Source organism: Capricornis sumatraensis, chromosome 2 (assembly GCF_032405125.1).
Source record: "Capricornis sumatraensis isolate serow.1 chromosome 2, serow.2, whole genome shotgun sequence".
Classification (NCBI taxonomy): domain Eukaryota; kingdom Metazoa; phylum Chordata; class Mammalia; order Artiodactyla; family Bovidae; genus Capricornis; species Capricornis sumatraensis.
This window is the reverse complement of record NC_091070.1, coordinates 210,768,411-210,788,645: the sequence shown is the minus strand read 5'-3', so window position 1 is coordinate 210,788,645 and position 20,235 is coordinate 210,768,411. Positions and strand designations below refer to the sequence as shown.

The 20,235-nt window shown below is 42.2% G+C and overlaps 1 protein-coding gene across 2 annotated transcripts in view; it reads right to left on the bottom strand.

The window, feature by feature from the left end:
* Positions 1-6,074: 6,074 nt before the first annotated feature.
* Positions 6,075-20,235, bottom strand: part of PSMB2 (proteasome 20S subunit beta 2) — a 34,210-nt gene continuing 20,049 nt past the window's right edge. For both annotated transcript variants that reach the window (XM_068965647.1, XM_068965648.1), the window contains exons 4-6: positions 9,751-9,913; positions 8,270-8,319; positions 6,075-6,258 (exon numbers count right to left, since the gene is read on the bottom strand). In XM_068965647.1, the coding sequence (XP_068821748.1) occupies positions 6,151-6,258; positions 8,270-8,319; positions 9,751-9,913 (321 nt within the window). In that variant the 3' untranslated portion in view covers positions 6,075-6,150. The remainder of the gene's footprint in view (positions 6,259-8,269; positions 8,320-9,750; positions 9,914-20,235) is intronic.

Below are 20,235 nucleotides of genomic sequence, written 5' to 3'. Positions count from 1 at the left end.
GGGGAAGTGACCTCTGTGTTGTTACGTTAAGCACCCTGGTGTTTGCCTCCTGTGTGCAATTTTCTGACCCTTGACTGCTGAGAAGGGTTTGAAGAGGAGGTTGGCACAGAAAAGCCTGGTTCTTGGGGCCAGTGCTGCCCATGAGGGTGCCTGGGCAGTGATGGGTATCCCCAGGGGCCAAGGCCTTGCTGTTTTTACTGAGACCAGGAGGGAAATGAACCAACCAGAGGTGCTACTGAGGAGCTGGTGTGCATCTCAGTCTCCTACCCCCAGAAAAGGGGTGCTGGCAGAAGGCCCCAGTGGATTCTTTGGATTGCTGCCACTCTTCTAAAGAAGTGGGCAGGAGGGGGCCCTCAAGGAACAGGGAAGATAAAGCACAAATTGGGTAACTTGAGTCCAGGCTGCACTTCAGTCCTGTTGCTGTCTGTCCTATTTATTTATCATTAAAGTTTAAAAATGTCCAGTGCAACTTATTTATCCCAGTGAGCTGAGGACTCGTTTCACTGTCTTCTGCTCATGCACCAAGACGTGCAGCTACACTAGGATGGAGAGGGTGTTTTTGCTCGCCAAGGGCTATGGGTGGTCTGGGAGGGAAGGAAGATGTCAGGGACTCTGAGGCTGTGGCTGAGATTTTGTTCTTTACGGTTGTTTCTCTTGACCCTGCAGTCAGTGTACCTCTCCAACTCTCAGACTGGGTTCTCCTTCTCTTAATAAAACCTTTCACTGGATACGAAGCCCTCCCTGTCCTTCTTCAGTCCAGGCCTGGATTTGCCTCCCCAGATGGCAAGGTCACAGGGGAGAGACAGGGCCTGGGGACTGGGGAAAGCGGGTGGAGTGTATAAGGGGGAAATCTTGGAGGGGGCTGTGGGCATCACTGTGTGAGGGGATACAGACGGTGGGTCTGTCTGGCTTGTCAGTGTGGCTATTAGTTCTGTGTGTGTGAGAGAGAGAGGTGAATCCTGGGTCAGGGGACGGGGGTATGTTATTGTGACTCACTAAGCCTGTGGGTGAAGGTGTCAGTCTGGCTATAGGTCTGTGTGATGAGTTACTGTGATCATTGGTGGTGGGTCTAAACACGTGTCAATATGAATGCTGATGACTATCTGGCCCATTCAAGTCTAGCTTCTTTGTCTTCTTGAGGATTTCGTTCTTCAAGCCATTTTTCTTGCCTGCACCTTCAGTCTCTCCATCCCTACTAAGTCATCTACTAGATCACTCCCTAAAGGACACATTCTAGGATCTCTTACCTTACCAAACACAAATCCTTTCCTTTTAAAGAGTTCTTAAAAAGATTATGACATCTCTACTTCCACTTCCCCACCCCCAATTCACTCCTCAACCCACTTGACTCTGGCTTCTACCACTACCAGCCTATGGAAATCCACTCAGCGAGGTCATCAGTGGCCACAAGTCCAAAGTCCCCTCTTCTGGACTTAGCAGCATTTGATATGGGTGACTACTTGCTGTCTTCTGAAACACTCCCTACTCATGGCCAAAATGGAGTACTTGACTCAAGTACTCACATCTTGACCTGGCCACCTTCCTGACCTCAGTAAATGGTGCCACCTCTATACCCAGTTCCTCAAGCCAGAGACTAGGAAGTTGCATTTGATCCTTTCCCTACACCCTATCCGTCACAAAGTCCATCCAGATAGAAGAATCTCCTCTGCTGCCACCCTGCTCCTCGGGAATGGTACAGTAGCCTTCCAACTGGTCTGTTTTCACTGGTACACCATTCTAAAGCCCTGCCAGCAACCGAGACACTGCCTGCTTCTTCGACCTCATCTTGGACTTCTCCCTCCTCTTCCTTGCCCCAGCCACACGGCTCCCTGGCTCCCCTTCGGCTCCTCAGATTACCACTTTCACGCCTCAGGGCCACTGCATTCGCCTTTCTCTTTGCCTGGAATTCTCTTCCCCCAGTTCCTCATAAGTGTGCTGTCAAAGGCAGATGGTCAGGTGTTTCACGGAAAGGAAAGCTTTAGGAATCATCTCTCAGGGGAAAGGTCCAAAGATGTGAGTGCTTCTCCCAAGAAGGTTCCCTGCCTCAACCTACACATATGAAAGGATGGGAGGAAAGGCTGGAAGTATGTTCTGTGTTAATGAAAGACCTGGACCTGGCAAGAGACGTTCTACTACTAAAATTATTTTAGACTACAGGAAGTTGAGGGAATTAAAAGTAAGACATATGGCACTTAGACTATCTCAGCACCCCCTTCCATTTCTTAGGGGTTCCTTGTCAGCTTCCTCAACCTCTTCACTAGTCAGAGCTAAGTTTCCCTACCCTGAGGCAAAGCAGCTGCTCTCTGCTCCAACCTATCCCCTCTCACCCCAAGCATGGGAAGGAATAAATTGTTTCCAGTGTATTAATCACCTGAAAGCAGATGGGAACCAATTGGGAGACCATTTCTGAGCAGTGTTTGGCCAGAAGTGTTAAAGCATCGGTGCACTCCCAGTGTTTTTCAACATCAGAAAATTAAGGATAAAGCTAGCATTAAAAAAAAAAAAAATCTAGTAGAGAGAACAGATTAGAAATATCAGGGTACACTGCACCACAACCCAATCATACATATATACGTTATCTGTAAGAAAGATTTCAGGAAGCAATGCTTACCCTTTATACAGTAGGTATGAAGTGAAAAACATATGCTAAGGCTGTATCAATTCAATGGACCATGGGCTTTATGAGGTGTAGAAGAAGGAAAGGAAATTGGGGAGCTAGGTTGGGAGATTATGAAATGCGTAGCATGTCAAACCCAAGTTGGGTTTGACATTTTCAAAGTCACTCTAAGTAGTGTCTGACTGTTTGAGACCCCGTGGACTATATAGTCCATGGAATTCTCCAGGCCAGAATACTGGAATGGGTAGCCTTTCCCTTTTTCAGGGGATCTTCCTCACCCAGGGATCAAACCCAAGTCTCCCACATTGCAGGCAGATTCTTTACCAGCTGAACCATAAGGGAAGCCCAAGAATACTGGAGTGGGTACCCTATCCCTTCTCCAGCACATCTTCCTGACCCAGGAATCAAACCAGGGTCTCCTGCATTGCAGGCAGATTCTTTACCAGCTGAGCTATCAGGGAATATAAATAGAACAGAATAAAGTTGTTTTGTTCCATAAGCAGTGGAAACCATCAGAAAGTGTTAAGTGAGGAGAGGAATGGATGATCCAGTTTTTAGAGTACAGAGAAAAAACTGGAGAGGGAGGAGATTAAAAGTAGGGAGAAGCTAGGAAGCTGTTAAAGTAGTCTGAGAAAGGGAGTTAGGCTTAGGGGTTAGGATTTCGGGCTTTCCCTGCCGTAGCCCAGGTTCAGTCCTTGGTAGGGGAACTGAAATACTGGAGATGGAGAATTCATTAAAAGATTTAGGAAGTCAAATGCAAGAACTTGGTAACTCTGTGAAGGCAGGAAATAAACAGGCATAAAAAAATGATGCCCAGCTAGATGCAATGAGGCATGTTGGATCATATCCTAGAATAGAAAAAAAACATTAGTGGAAAAACTGGTGAAATCTGAATAAAGGCTGGAGTTTAGTTAATACTCATGTGCCAACCAATGTTTCTTAGTTTTACAAATGTATTGTGGCCAACATGTTAACACTAAGGAAAACCAGGCGAGGAGTATAAGGATCTTTGCAACTTTTCTATAAAACTAAATTTATTCCAAAATAAGTTTATCAAAGATAAATGATGCATAGGTTTCTGGCTTGGGTACTTGGGAGCCAGGGCCTGGTGGTAAGGCTCAGCTTTAGACATGCTGAGTTTGATGTCCTGTGACTAGAGGGTGAGATACCAAGCATTAAGTGTATATTGAGCCTAAGAAAGAGATCTGGATTGGAGAAAACAGACTGGAGGTCAGGGTGGGATGGTGGCCTTCCCTATGAGACTACCTTGTGGACACATATTCAAAGGCAGAGAACGATTTCATTCTTAGTGAGGCCTGGATGCAGAATGGTAAGTCTACCAATGACCCCATACTTATTGGGACTTCCCAGGTGGCGCTAGTGGTAAAGAACCTGCCTACCAATGCAGCAGACACAAGAGACGCAGGTTCGATCCTTGGGTCGGTAAGATCCCCTGGAGAAGGAAAAGCACCCCACTCCAGTATTCTGGCCTGGTGAAGTCCATAGGGTTGCAAGGAGGTGGACATGACTGAAGTGACTTAGCAGGCATGCATATGTTCATAGAGCACTTACCACATGCCAGGCCCTGCAACGCTCTACGTTAGCACATGGAATCCTCATACAATTCTATTCTACAGATAGGAAAACCATGACGCAGGACTGCTTACACTTTAGTAGTGGCACTCAACTGGAGCAAGCATCAGAATCACCTGTGGAGCTTTAAAATAGATGTCTTAGAGAGTCAGGAAGCTAGCCAAAAGCTCACACCTATGCATAGCGAGGGTGGTGTCAAACTAATGACAAACTAGGCATGGTCATGTGAATCACCTCTTTCTCCCACTTATTCAATGATTAGCTTCCTTCTTATGGTGCTACAAAGCATTTACCACTGGTGTACTAAAAAGTGCATGGCACTCAAATCTGATGGTAATTCAATACTGTTAACACAAATGTGCTATCTATAGGGAGTAACTTGGACAGATGATATATTTCACCCCAGATAAACAAAAAACCTATTGTATGTGGTATTAAGTGAAGTGAAGTGACGTCGCTCAGTTGTGTCCGACTCTTTGGGACCCCATGGACTGTAGCCTACCAGGCTCCTCTGTCCATGGGATTTTCCAGGCAATAGTCCTGGAGTGGATTGCCATTTCCTTCTCTAGGGGATCTTCCCAACCCAGGGATCGAACCCGGGTCTCCCACATTGTAGACAGACGCTTTACTGTCTGAGCCACCAGGGAAGTCCTAAGCAGCACAGAATGGGATAAAGTTGGTCTTATCTTAGTCTAGGACCAAATGGTGCTCAAAGTATGGTTCCCAGACCAGCAGCATCACATCGATCAGAAATATCAGAAATGTAAAATCTCAGGCCACCCCCACAAACTACTGGAGTAGGACCCAGCAAACTGTGTCTATAAGGAAGTTGAGATGCATGCTGTAGTTTGAGGATCACTGCTCCAAAGAAGCTTCAAATTGGCAGTTCTCTACTGTGACTAAGGAGTAGAAGCTTTAAAAAATATTCCTAGTCTAGGCCCCAAACTTGTTAGAATCTGGGAGTGAATGCAGGCTAATCAAGTAGATTAAAAAAGAAAACCCTCCAGGTGATTCTGATACATACATCTGGTTATGAACTACTGTTTTAGTGGCACCAACAGAAAAATATCTACATTACTCATTACCAAAAAACTAGATTGCTGCTGCTGCTAAGTTGCTTCAGTTGTGTCCGACTCCGTGTGACCCCAGAGACGGCAGCCCACCAGGCTCCCCCGTCCCTGGGATTCTCCATGCAAGAACACTGGAGTGGGTTACCATTTCCTTCTCCATTCAGAAAGTAAAATAAATACCTGGTTAACCACTTGAGAGTACACCAATTTCATGGAATATTATGCAACTGTCAGTAAGAGTAAGGTAGCTATATACTGATATAAAAACCATCTCCAATAGTGTTCAATGAAAAAAGCAATATGCAGAACATTTTAAAATATTTTTTAAAAGGGACATGTGCATGTATATATTTTATACAAGAACAATGTATCTCTAAAGGTTAGAGAAGAAATTAGTAGCTGAAGTTTCCTCTGGGAAGGGAAGAAAGTGAATAAATTTTAGGAATGGAAGAAACATTTTCACTGTGTGTTTTCGCCCTGTTTGCATTTTTTCTACATGTATGTATTATCTATTCAAATTAATTAATTTAAAAAGTGTTTAAGCTTAGGGGCAATAAAGAAGCACTGCTTTAGGGGGATGAGACTTTAGCAAGCAAACTGTCAGCTGCTGAAGGACAATCAGAGCATCAATGAAGGAAGGGGGCAGGAGGAAAGGTAATCCTCACAGGAAGTCCCAACACAGGTAATGCTCCCACCCCCTTCCTGAGGCGATGTTAGGTAAACTCAGACTCAGCCCAGAGGGCTCAATCGATCCACAGTCAGCTTTATTCTGAATTAACCATCTGTGGAGAGCAGACATCAAAAGAGTAGAAAAAAATAGAGGAGCTCATCAAAAAAAGTTCCCCGGCAAGTGGGAGGGAGGGCACGACGTTAGGAGCCCTGTTTAGGGAAGGAAATGTTGTCCAGGTCGTGGATGCCATTTCTGTCAATGATTCGAACACTGAAGGTTGGCAGATTCAGGATGAAGCGTTTCTGGAGCTGCAGAGAAACATGAAGGAAATCAGTCAACAAATTTTTATTGAGAACTGTGGTCCAGGCTCTGTTCGAGGCACTGGACATATAAGCAGATAGTGATTTTTGTGTTCGGGGCGCTTGGTACCCTACTGAGGACAGCTGGCACCAAGATACTGAGGAAAGCCCAAACTGCAGCTGGAGGCTGACTGGAAGGTAGTGAGCAGGAGCTTGACTCTGGTCAGTCAGCTGGTGAAGAATGAGACACTCTAATGTTCTATCCCTCACAATCTGCCACCAATCAGGCCTGGTAAACACAGACTTCTCTTTCAAAATATCTCAAGGCAAGAAGCCAACTAAGGAGCTACTGCCCTAGGAAAAGCTCTGGACCAAAGCCATGTATTCCTAGGTCCAACAGTGCGCTCCAGCCACCCACCCACATTATACAGACCAGGTGTACGTGAGTGTGTCTGTGTGTAGAGCTGGGAGGCTGGTGGCAAGGATGGTCTCAGAACTGCTCTTGGAACAACCCCTACTTCTACCTTCTTCAATCCAAGCTGAACTGTCACTAAAGGAACCTCTCTGGCCTCTCATGCGACTGTCTGCTTGAGAGGCTGCTCCAAAGGACCTGTGGTCTATGCACACAAAAGCAGACAGCCCCATCAACCTGGCTAGAGATCGCCCAAGGGCACAGCTGGAGGAGACCTTCGCTTCTGTGGGCGACCCCTCCTGGACAGTTCACTTAATCCCTGGACAGAAGGCACAAAGCTCTACCTGCCCCCTTAGGGACACATCCTGAAAATGTGCCCCTCCCCTGGCCCAAGCCCCTCTTCCCTTGATGTTTCCCATCTCCCTTACAGATGAGGACTGGGCAGCAACCACCACTTTCATTTCCATAGTCCTCCCTGGCTGATGGCTCCTATGTCCAGAAAAAAGTTCCAAGATCAAGAAAAGGTGATAATAATAAGGAAATGTGGAGGATCCATGGGGAATAAAGTCTCAAAGCATTCCACGTTCCAGTGGCTTCTTCCTGGCAGACCCTTGCAACACTTAGAGCTGCTGGACTAACACGGCCTCCTGGCTGAATTTTTAAGAAAAGCACATGAGTTTATTCTCAGTTTCTGCTTTGGAAAGGAGATTTACAAACAAGAGGAAGAAGGGGCCCTGTGGACTGAAAATGACAGGCTTGTGTAAGAGGCAAACTGACATTACTGATGCTACCAGCTGCTCTCCACCTCCTACTCGCTTCTCACTAGAGTACAAATTCAAGTTCATCCTTAGGCTGTAGGAACAACAAAAGAATTAAAAAGCCTAAAGGAGCTGCTTTCTTTTCCTCCTCATTCTCCTTTCACACCAGAGCCTCAGACTCCTAGCAGAAGTATTGGAAGAGGAAGGGCCCATGTTCCTGGCCTCATAAACTAAAGGCTACTCTCTCCATCTGCCCAAAGCCTGCTCGTTACCTTCTACGGCCTCCTGAATTCCCAAGGGTGGCCTTTCCTCCCGGACTCACGTACTGTTAAGGAAGCAGACTTTATGGCAACCCCAGGTAGCACAAAAATGGAGCAGGTCTAAAATGCAGCACAATAGTTCTTAAAGTACGGCCCCCCTACCCGCCACCCCTGTTACCACCTGCAGCAAAATCACCTGGGACTGCTGGCCAAGACAGTCTCAAGAGCTACACCAGGACAACTAATTCAGAATTAAGGTGAGGTGGAAAGCATGAATGTGCCTTTTTTAAAGAAACAAGTTCCCCAGATGATTCTTACACATGCTAAAATTTGAGAATTACTAGTCTGGAAGAACCAAAAATAAAAGTAATTAGATTGTAGAATTGACATTGATGAGATGGTGACCCAGGAGAAAAAAAAAATCAGCTTGTTATGCATCAAACTGTATCCCTGATAGGAGCTTCACATATGGTTAGCGGATATTACACTTTCTGGCAAGGATCAGAAAAAAATGCAACTGGGTAAGGGAAACAATATTGGCCAACAGAGAGACAAAACATTCCTTTCAGGATCCCATGAAAGCTACTCACCTCCTCCAGACATTTCCTAAGAAGCTCCACTGCCTTCTCACGCGAGATAGCTGAAAGAGAACACGGAAGTCAGGCACTCAAGCTGCTGACACTAAGTAAAACGCTCTGCCACAACTCTGAAATAGGTTTCAAACTTTCTCAGGTCAACATGACACACAGATAAGGCAAAAAAAAAAGCCAAGGCTTCTGATGTACAACAAACTTTCTCTATATTCAGTTGAGTGTCCCAGGCCCAGTGCTCAGGCAGCCACAAGCCATTGAAAATTGATTTGCTACAGAGAAGGGTAAGCGTGACGGAATCTGCCTCCCATGGCCAGTGCTTGCCTCCAGAGAAGTCCAGCGGCCTGCCTCTTCTTTATAGCCCATCCCCCAACTCAACAACCCCCAGCCCTCCTTTAGACCAGGGCTTAAATCAGCTCCATCTGCCCTGGCCAGCTGCAAATCAGGGAAAGGGAGGGCAGGGCCAGTGTGTCAGCCTCACTTTGCCAGCTGGGCCCCAGTTTAACAATAGAAACAGAATTCATAGGATGGGGCTGAGTCTCTCATAAAACAGGAGCCAAAGGAACTGTCCACAGGCATGGCAAACTGGGACGACATATGATGCAGTTCGGCCTCAGGGGTGGCTGGTGGTTATTTCAGTGGGCAAATCACTGTATTACTGACAGATGCCAAATCAAGCAATGGTCACTAGGAGGCCAGGCTAACCTTTCCAGGATGTGGCCTGGAGCTCCGGCATGGCTGAGAGGGCAGCACCATAAAAAGAAAGAAGCAGCCAGATTCTACACTAACAGGGAAGAGCGGAATGTAAGGCGAAAACTGGTTATCTGTGCTGCATCTACAGCGCGCAAAAGCTGTGAATCCCGAGTGCCTACTGCTCACATGGCTGAAGCTGAGGTTGGGGTTGGGGTCAGAAAATAGAACTTAACACAGAAGCACCCCCATGCCTAGAGGTTTGCCAAGTGGACGGTTCATGGACAAGTAGAGAGCCAGTTTTCTCATATAGGAGAGGGCCGCTATTATGTGATAAGAATACAGGTTGTGGCCTTAAAAAGCTTTGACATTTAAGAAAAGAAACCCTCAGTTGTCATGCTGGAGTCCTGTTCATCATCACAAGCTCCAAACAAACATACCCAAACCACTTGGTTTACTTGCATTCTCTACACCTGAGAAGCTAATGAGCACCTAAGTAGCGGCAAAATGAGTGCAAAACATGAACTTTTATAACCAAAGAATTATAGTTTTAGTCATTATTCCAACCCCCCTTTAAAACAAAACCCAGCTCTGGACATATGCAATACCTCATTTTACCTGGTGGAAAAGGGACTTGGATCAGCTTTTCCATAACCCTAATGACCTACAGAAAAAAGCTTCCTGAGGGCACCTTCTTTGGCCACCCAACTCCAAGGGGTTGTACATAAAGCCAGGAAGCAGTTGAGGACAGGGCTTTGCTACTGTTCCCAGCTTAGAGAGCTGAAACTTACTTGGCGTGTAATATCGGTCCAGGATACTGAGAGTCAGGAAGGCACCATAGCCGTGGGCTGCGAAAGGGGCTTTTGCCAAGGCTGCCAGGTAGTCCATGTAGTAGAGCGCTGGACCCTCGTGCTCATCGTAGCCAGCCAGGAGGAGGTTGACATGATACGGGGTCTGCAAAGAAAGACATTAACGTGATGGTCAAAGCAGTAACACCAACATCTCTCATGGAAACAGGGACATTCCAACTGTTGGTGAATAACAGCAGCAGCTGAGTAAATGATGATGAAAGAAAAGACTCAGAGAAATCTAAAGGACCCAAAGCGTGGTCACAGGTAAAGGGAGGTCAGCTTGTTTTCTCTGAACAGACCATTTGGACCACTCTGAGGTATTTGAAAAAGTTGCTTCTTAAAGCTCATGGACCACAATCTGTTATAAAAGCATTTCAGAGGCAAAGCATGGGTGTTTTTGTGTTGTTCCTAATAGCTGAAACCAAAACACACTATTCTGAGTGTCAGGCCACAGGCTAAAGAAAGCTATAGCACCAACCATATCATCCAAAATAAAAAGGCTCAGTACGGGCATTTGGACCACAATCTCAAACAGTAAACTGTATGTCTCACTATTAAGAAACTAAGTCTTGGGCTACATTTAATAAATCCTGGAGAGGGTGTGAAGGAAAGGCCTACATTGTTGCTGGGAATGTAAACCCGTGCAGCCACTATAGAAAACAATACGGAAATTCCTTTAAAAACTAAAAACAGAGCTACCATATGATCCTTGTATTTTACTCCTGAGTACATGCCCAAGAAAAAACAAAAACCCTAATTCAATACATGCACCCCAATGTTCATAGCACCACTATTTTCAATAGCCAAGACATGGAAACAACCCAAGTGCCCACCAGCAGGTGGCTGGCTTAAGCAGATGTGGTACATACACACAGGGAATACCATTCAGCCATAGAAAGAATGGACTGCTGCCATCTGCAGCGACATGGATGGACCTAGATAACATCATACATAGTGAAGTCAGTCAGAGGAAAACAACACTATATGCTATCACTTAAATGTGAAATCCAGAAATAATGCAAGTGAATCTACACACAAAACAGAAACTAACTCAAAGACATAGAAAATATACGTATGGTTACAAAAAGGGAAAGGGAGGAGGGTTATAAATTAGGACCATGGGATTAACAGCAACAAACTACTATACATAAAATAGGCAAGTAACAGGATTTACTATATAGCATAGGGAACAATATTCAAAATCTTATAATAACGTATGATGGAAAATAATCTGAAAAAAGTATATATATAAAACAGAATCATTCTGCTGTATATCTGGAATTAATACAATACTGTGTATCAACTACAAAAAAAAAATAAAAGAAAGAGAAAGAAACAAGTCTTGGGGTAAGGAAGCGTAGAAGGTCTCAAATATTTAAATCAAATCACTAAACTTTTTTTGGCCGCGCCACACAGCTTGCAGGATCTTAGCTCCCTGATCAGGGACTGAACCCCAAACCCTAAACTGTGAAAGGGCAAAGTCCTAACCACTGGACCACCAGGGAATTCCCAAGTCATTACACTTTTAATGCAGACAGTAATAATGGAAGTTCCTAAGTTCAAAGAAATGTGGTAACTCTAGAAGAACTGTAGATTTAGGTGAAATGCTAATTATTTTTCTAATATAACAAGGCTGTGCTAAGATAACTAAGAGGTAATTTTTATCAATGAGACAAAAGTAATTATAATAACCTATTTTATAGATATCCTTTTTTTGTATTACCTGCAAGTTTAACGAGGTAAGTTTCTACAGATCTTCGTCTCTAAATGGATGATTATTTTTCTACACCAGGTGGGCCATTTACCATGTTAGTTCAGACTCTCTGTGTTCCCAGGCATCCGTGGTGTGACTTCCATGAAAAATGACTTCCTTTTTCTCTGCAAAGTACGTTTTCCCTCTTGCCCTTGCCTAAGTGGATAGTGAGCAGGCCTTGCCCACTCTTAGGTGCCCATTCCTAAACTTACAAATTCAATCAAACGGACATTAAATGAAATTAAATACATTTATGCATCATATAATGGGGCATAAAGTAATTACAGCTAATGGTCTTAAAAGTGATGTTTTGTATTCTTTGAACACTGATCAGCACGGGTACTTGGCAGCTTGAAGAAATAGTCTAACTCATGTTAGAAGATACACATGAAAACATTATATACTTGGAAGTCCAAGCCAGCTGTGCTAAGCAGTATTTCCCAAAGATTACAGAGTAGCTCTAACCTGCAAACAAGTTTCTGCCTTGCGGATAAAACGGTGAATAGTCTCAGAGGAGTAAGAAATAACCAGTAATAGTTAAGTCTTTTGAGACAATAATTAACTGCCTATTACATTTCCCAGTAAGTATCATGCTAACCTCTGCCAGTAGTCTCTGGAATTCTCTGCCATATTCTGTGACTACATTCTTAATAAGTCTGACCTTAAGCAAGACACTTAACCTCTAAGAACATACTTCCTTATGTGTAAAACTAGGTCAATTAATCCTTCCCCTTTCTATTTTCTAGGAAATATGGTGAGAAAAAAATAATAGAGGTGAGACATCCCAAACTCTGGAAGAAAAAAATGTGACCTAAATTCTTAGTATATTTGCTATATACCAATCTCCTTTTTGATAGCTTACCACTTTAAACAACAACAAAACTGTCTGAATTACCTAAAAATAAAAAATAAATATAACAGTATTTTTAAAAAACTATGACAACACTAATACAATATCAGGGAGACAAAGAATACCATGGTGTTTTTATAGTTAAAATTAGAAAAGCAAAAACGAGATACTTTCCTGGTAGTCCAGTGATTAAGAATCCACCTTCCAATGCAGGGGACAAAGGTTCAATCCCTGGTCAGAGAACTATATCCCACATGCCACAGGGCAACTACTGAGACCACTCGCCACAGCGAAGACCCCATGTGCCATGACTAAGACCCAATGCAGCCAAATAAATGAATTAAAACGAAAAGCAAAAAAAGAGAGAGATATAGCAAGGAGATCCGAACTGGTTTCCTTCCCCAAGAGATTTAATAATATAGTTACTTACCTATCACAAAATAAGCTCATCTTTTTGCTAAGAGGATAACAAACCTCCATTTACTAGAGGACATTCCTTTTATGGCTATTTTATCCAGTTGTATATTAAGAATCCACCCAGATATCTAAAGAGACCTAACTAGCAGAAACCATATACGCTCTCTCCAATGAGGATCTTGTCCACACTGAGATTAAACTGTGTTTAAAACAATTAATGTGATCTGTAAAAGCCACTACAAAATTTTTATGTGAAGATGTCAAGAGAATTCCAGAAACAAACTGTATTGCTTAATTGGTCTATATAATATCATTTATTTATGCTTAAGCATCTGACACACAGGCTCATCAAAGTTGGTATTCAGAAGCTGTAACACGTGGTATAGAAGACAACTCACAAATTATTGTGTGACTTTGAATTACCAACTTTTGCATGTGTGAGATGCTTAAGCATAAATAAATGGTGTTATCTAGACTAATTAAATCATTACATCTGTGTAACAACTTGCAGTTTCTGAAATTCTTCTGACAATGCTCCATCAAAGATTTCTGGCTCACACGAGTTTTTGCTTTTTATTTTTAATTTCAAATAAGATCTTATATACTGCTACTCCCTTACTCCTCTAAGAATCATGGCATTCAAAGTGACAAAGCCATACTGATGGGTTTCTTGATTCTTACATTTTCTCATATTCTTGATGCAACAGTGTTTTCCTGGAATAAGACAAATTGCAAGCCGTTCAATTTTGTGAAATTCCTACGGCATATACATGTGTGACTGTGGTGTATTTACGGAAATACATAGTAGGTGTAAGACACAACCCACCCATTCAAATATTTATACCAATTACAAACTCCATGAAGGCAGGACTCTGTCTGGCTTGTTCAATGATGTATAAGCATATAGTATATATTCAATAAATATTTGCTGATATTCAATAAATATTTGCTGAGTGAATAACAATCATACCAAAAAGCCTTATATATTTTTCCATACATAGGTGACTAATGCGTAGAATCACAAGAAGAAAGATGAAGAAAATCTCTAAACAAATGTCAGAAAGTGACAGGTCCTACTTCTGAGAACTGGCTCAAGTTTAAGTTGATGCCAGTATCACTATAATTACATATATACTGCAATTTTTTTCCTAGGTTCCTGGGTCCTTCTCTTTCTACTTTCCTTTAGACACAGGTTGCTAAGTAAAGAAAAAAACTGTACTATAGGCATTTAAAATTAAATGAAGGGGAGAGCAATAGCTTAAATAAATATCTCATGTCAGGAAGAAACAGACGGGTTACACTACAGAGTTAGGCCTGAGTTTGAAATCCAGCTTTATTATTAGACATGTGGCTTTAGAAAAGTAAGTAACCTAATGTCTCTGAAAGTGTCTTCACTGCAAACATGGGCTACCTACTACAAAAAGACTGCAGTGAACATTCAAAGAAATAATGCATGCAAAATAAGCACAGTGCCCGAAACCTAGTAAAGGCTCTATCAATGCTAAAATAATTACTAGGGAAACATAGTCACTTATGAAGTTCACACTGTCCATGGAAAAAACAAGGCAAGCACTCAAGAGAAGACCATCCACTCCTAGCAAATGAGATACAAGATAAATTCCTCATATAGTCAAATATACCCTAAACAGCCAAAACAATCTTGACAAAGAAGAATGCAGCTGGAGGAATCACACTGACTTAAGACTATATTACAAAGCTACAGTAATCAGAACAGTATGGTACTGACACAAGAATAGACACACAAATTAATGGAACAGAAGAGAAAGCCCAGAAATAAACCAATGCACATATGGTCAACTAACCTATGACAAAGGAGGGAAGAATATACAATGGAGAAAAGATAGTCGTTTCAACAAGTAGTGCTGGGAAAACTGGACAGCTATATGTAAAAGAATGAAATTAGAACATTCTCCAACACCATATACAAAAATAAACTCAAAATAGATTACAGAGCTAAATATAAGACCCAGGACATTCTGACATAACTTGCAGCACTAGCTTTTTGGATCCATCTTCTAGAGTAAAGGAAACAAAAATTAAAATAAACAAATGGGACCTAATTAAACTTAAAAGCTTCTAGACAGCAAAGGAAACCATAAGCAAAATGAAGAGAGTCTGTGGAATGGGAGAAGATATTTGCCGAAGATGTAACCAGGGGGCGACACTGCTGGCTCAGTGATAAAGAACCCATTCGCCAATGCGGAAGACATGAGTTTGATCCCTGGTCCAGGGAGATCCCACATGCTGAGGAGCAACTAAGCCCATGCGCCACAACTACTGAGTCTGTGCTCTGGAGCCTGGGAGCCACAGATACTGAAGCCCACACACCCTAGAGGCCGTGCTCCACAAGAGAAGCCACCGCAACGAGAAGCCCATGCGCCACAACAAGAGAAAGCCCACACACAGCAACAAAGACCCAGCACAGCCAAAAACAAATAAACGCACATTTTTTTAAAAAGAAGATGCAACCAAGAGGGGATTAATTTCCAAAATACACAAACAGCTCACACAGCTCAACAAAAAATGGGCAGATCTAGACACTTCTCCAAAGACATACAGGTGGCCAAAAAGCACATGAAAAAATGCTCAACATTACTAATTATTAGAGAAATGCAAATCAAAACTACAATAAGGTACCACCTCCTATCAGTCTGAATGGCCATCATTTAAAAAACCTATAAATAGGGACTTCCTTGGCAGTCCAGTGATTAAGACTCTCTCTGTTCTTCCAATGCAGGGGACACAGGTTTAATCCCTGGCCAAGGAACTAAGAGCCCACATGCTGTGCTGCAGGATCAAAATAATAGGAAAAGGAACCCTCCCACACTATTGGTGGGAATGTAAACTGGTGCAGTGATTATGGAGAACAGTAGGAAGGGTCCATAAAAAACTAAAAACAGAGCTACCATATGATCCAGCAACCCCACTCCTGGGCATACAGTCGAATAAAGCTCTAACTTGAAAAGACACATGCACCCCAAAGATCATAGCAGGCCTGTTTACAATAGCCAGATATGGAAGCAAACTAAGTGTCCCTCAACAGATGAATGGGTAAAGAAGATGTGGTACACGTATTCACACATACGCAACTGGTAACTAATAGGCCATAAAAGAATGCAATAAGGCCATCTGCAGCAACACGGATGGACCCAGGGATTAGCATACTAAGTGAAGTCAGTCAGACAGAAAATGCCAAGTATCACACGTATGTGGACTCTTAAAAAAATGCAAACGAGCTTACTTACAAAACTGAAACAGATCCACAGACATATACAAGAAACTTCTGGTTACCAAAAAGGAAGGGGGGAGGATACATTTGGAATTTGGGATTAACAGATATAGACCATTATATGTAAAACAGATAAACAACAAAGACCTATTGTACAGCACAGGAAACTATATTCAGTATCTTATAGTAACCTGTAGTGGAAAGAGTCTGAAAAAGGATATATATATGTATAACTGATTCACTCCGCTATACACCCGAACTATAAATGAACTATACCTTAGTAATTTTTTTAATTGTTAAAGGAAAATAAAAATTTAAAGGAAAAGAAATAAACAGCCCATATACATCTTCCTAAAGGGATATGGCGGGCTTTTTATAAAAGTGCCCAGCACACTGCCTGACACATGGTAGAAATGTATGATAGCTTCCTCCTCTCTCCGTCCTGGACTCTTGGCAGGAGCCCTAAGGTGATAGTATTCATTGTCACAAACATTCACAAGCATTGACACTTCGAGCATATCTGCTTCACAGTACACACACCCTAACCTATCTTGAAATTGATACAGGAATAGAGACATTTTTCTGGAAGCCTGAAAAAACAAAAACAACAATCCCTACATCCAGATTTGGAGAGAGAGCAAATTACCACTTATTAAGTACCTTCATACTATTTCTACCCTTACAGATATGTCCATTCTGAGTGGTAAGCCTCAGTTTCTGTCTACCTTTTCATCAGTTCCCGTCTTTCCCATGATCAGTATTACATGTGAAGAATTGCCAATTATCCTGAAGAAATGGCAACACTAATCAATCAGGATAAAACTGCCAGGAATCCTCTGTCTTTAACAAGGTAATCTTTATCCTGTGCACGACATAATCTAAGTCTTTGGTTGCCTCCACTATTCTAATTATTTAGATAGCAAGTCTAAGTAATAAGCAAAGTTATGAAGTCCCCAACAGAGGGAACAGTATCTTCTATGTCTAGGCACCTTCCACAGCAAAGGCTAGCACTAAATATTACACATAATTCTTAACTATCCTAAACATCCAAGTGACCAATAAATTAATCTAAACATTTAGCTGAGACACTGTCCAATGACCACAAGGATCACCAGCAACAGTTTGCAGGGCAAATGCCAACATGTTTAGGTTTAAAGTTGTATTCAAGGATTTCTCTGGTGGTCCAGCAGTTAAGAATCTGCCTTGCAATGGAGGGGACACAGGTTTGATCCCTGGTCAGGGGACTAAGATCCCACATACTGTGGAGCAATTAAGCTCACGCACCAGAACTACTGAGCCATGTGCCGCAATGAAAGATCCAAGCATGACACAATGAAGATCCCACGTGCTGCAACTAAGACCTGACGCAGCTAAGCAAATAGATAAATACTTTTTAAAAGTTAAAAAATGAATTTGCATCTAACTGACACACTCAAATTTAAATGAACCACCCTGGAACTCAAAATGAACTTTAGTTTCTAAAATAAAGTACAACCAAAACTTTGCCTCTTTTTATAAGCAGGGAAAGAAAAAAACAAAACCAATAAACTGATATCTTTTCCCACCTTAAAAAAATACATGATATAAGCTTATTTTTTAAATGGAAATCTTTAAGTCATTTTGAGATTTGCTCATCTATACAATAGGGATAATAAGAGTATCATTATAAGGTTATGGCAAGGTTTAAGTAAACAAATGAAATGTGCTTTAACTAGAGGAATTAAAGAGTCTCTTGACGAAGATGAAAGAGGAGAGTGAAAAAGTTGGCTTAAAACTCAACATTCAAAAAACTAAGAATATGGCATCTGGTCCCATCACTTCATGGCAAATAGATGAGGAAACAGCGGAAATGGTGACAGACTTTATTTTCTTGGGCTCCAAAATCACTGTGGAAGGTGACTATAGCCATGAAATGAAGACACTTGCTCCTTGGAATAAAAGTAATGACAAACCTAGACAGTGTATTAAAAAAAGCAGACATAACTCTGCCTACAAAGGCCCGTCTTGTAAAAGCTATGGTTTTTCCATTAGTCATGTACAAATTTGAGAGCTGGACAATAAAAAAGGCTGAACACATTAGAATTGATGATTTTGAACTGTGGTGCTGGAGAAGACTCTTGAGAGTCCCTTAAACTGCAAGAGATCAAACCAGTCAATCCTAAAGGAAATCAAGCCTGAATATTCACTGAAGTTCTAACGCTGAAGCTGATGCTCCAATACTTTGGCCATCTGATGCGAAGTGATGACTCATTAGAAAAGACCCTGATGCTGGGAAAGACTGAAGGCAGAAGGAGAAGGAGACGACAGAGGATGAGATGGTTGGATGGCATCACCAACTCAATAGACATGAGTTTGAGCAAGCTCCGGGAGACAGCAAAGGACAGGGAAGCCTGGTGTGGTGCAGTCCATGGGGTCACAAATGGTCAAACACTACTGAGTGACTGCTGTTACACAGTAATAACACAGATGATCTATATCACCATCATCACCACCACCGCTTTTAGGATTTGATTGCATTATTAACAGATCTAACTAGATAATAATAAGATCACAAAGATGTACCAGTGAATTCCCTGGTGGTCTAGTGGTTAAGACTCCAAGCTTTCACTGCTGAGGACTTGGGTTCAATCCTTGGTCAGGATACTAAGATCCCACAAGTGACACAGCGCAGCTCAAAAAAACAAGTACCACAGAATGCTAAGAAAATTACCCACCGTTTTCTGTTGCTAAAAGGAATACAATTAAAGCCAGGGGAATTAGCCAATAAGCACATCTCTTATGTCCCTCTCCTTGGGATTGAAATGGACTTCCTAAGTACCTGTGAGCCCTGCAGAACTGAGTTCAGTTTCACTTTGTACCTCTGAGCTCAATTCCCTTGTACGTTTGAAAGTGGGAGGTATACATGGCACACACATGCAAACTTTCCTTCCAACTCTTGGAGCATTTCCTTCTAACTCTTGTGCATACAACTCCTTGTATATTCCCTCTCTCATGAAAAAGAAACACTGTAGTGATTAAGAAGAGTGTGAAATTCCATAAATTTTACAGCTAAAGAGAACAGTTGTGATAAATACATTGAAACAACAAAATCAGCAACGAGAGTCTGCGCGGTGACAAGCAGCGGTGTGACATCTGGCGGAAGCCAAAGTCACAGCAAGGGGGGAGAGAGGTGGGCGTGAGGAAGCATCCTGCCGAGCGTGGACACAGAAAAGGAGAGGAACTGACAGTCTTCTTTTGGAGCCAGGCCAGCGTTTCCCACCTCTAATTGAACAGGACGACGTCGCTCCAAGTGAGGTACCTTGGAGAACGATGCAGTTTCCTTTGCAATGTGCGGCACACCTTGGAACTAACAGCATGTGAAGTGTACTTCCATTCCTCGTGGGCCAGTAATTTGGTAGGAGAGGCAGAACCACCAATGGGACAAGGCATTTGGCTAACGATGCCAGTGTTTCAATAAAGCAGCTTCTAAACAGAGACTGGGCTTTGAAGGGAACAGTGCCTGCTATCTCATTTAGTCCAGTCACTTGTCAAAGCTGCCTAAAATTACATCTTTGGCACCAAGAATATTTCACAAAAGTGCAGTTTACAGTTAGAAGGGATCTAAGAGCTCATCTAGTTTATCCAACGTCCCTCCCATAAATGTGGGGACTCGGGTTCAAAGAGGGGACAGTGACTTACTCTAAATTATACAGCTAATTAGAGTCAGGACCAGAATTCAGGCTTTCTAATCTCAAGTCTTGTGTGCTTTTCTAGGAAACGATGCTGCCTCCACAAAATGGAAATTAGTGTGAAAATATGATTCAATATGTAAATGTCAGTTTCACACTCAAAAAGTTCAGAATGTACTGTTTTGCATACCAGCATCTATTGTTCTCTGTTTCATGTATTACCTCTTATATGACCAATAATATTTTAAGTTTTAAAAGGACAGGTTTAATGTCAGACCATTATGACTTCTCTAAAGGGTCTACAACTATGCAAGATATACTAAATAAATATAAATAGATGCTAACACCTTAACTGCTTTGCCAATGCTCAGTTTTTCAACTTTGTTAATAAATAAAATGGATCCATTGTTATTTTCTTACACTGGTGCTCTGAACTCTGAATCAGGAGCTTGTTTCCAATAACCAACAGATTTTATCAGCTATCTGC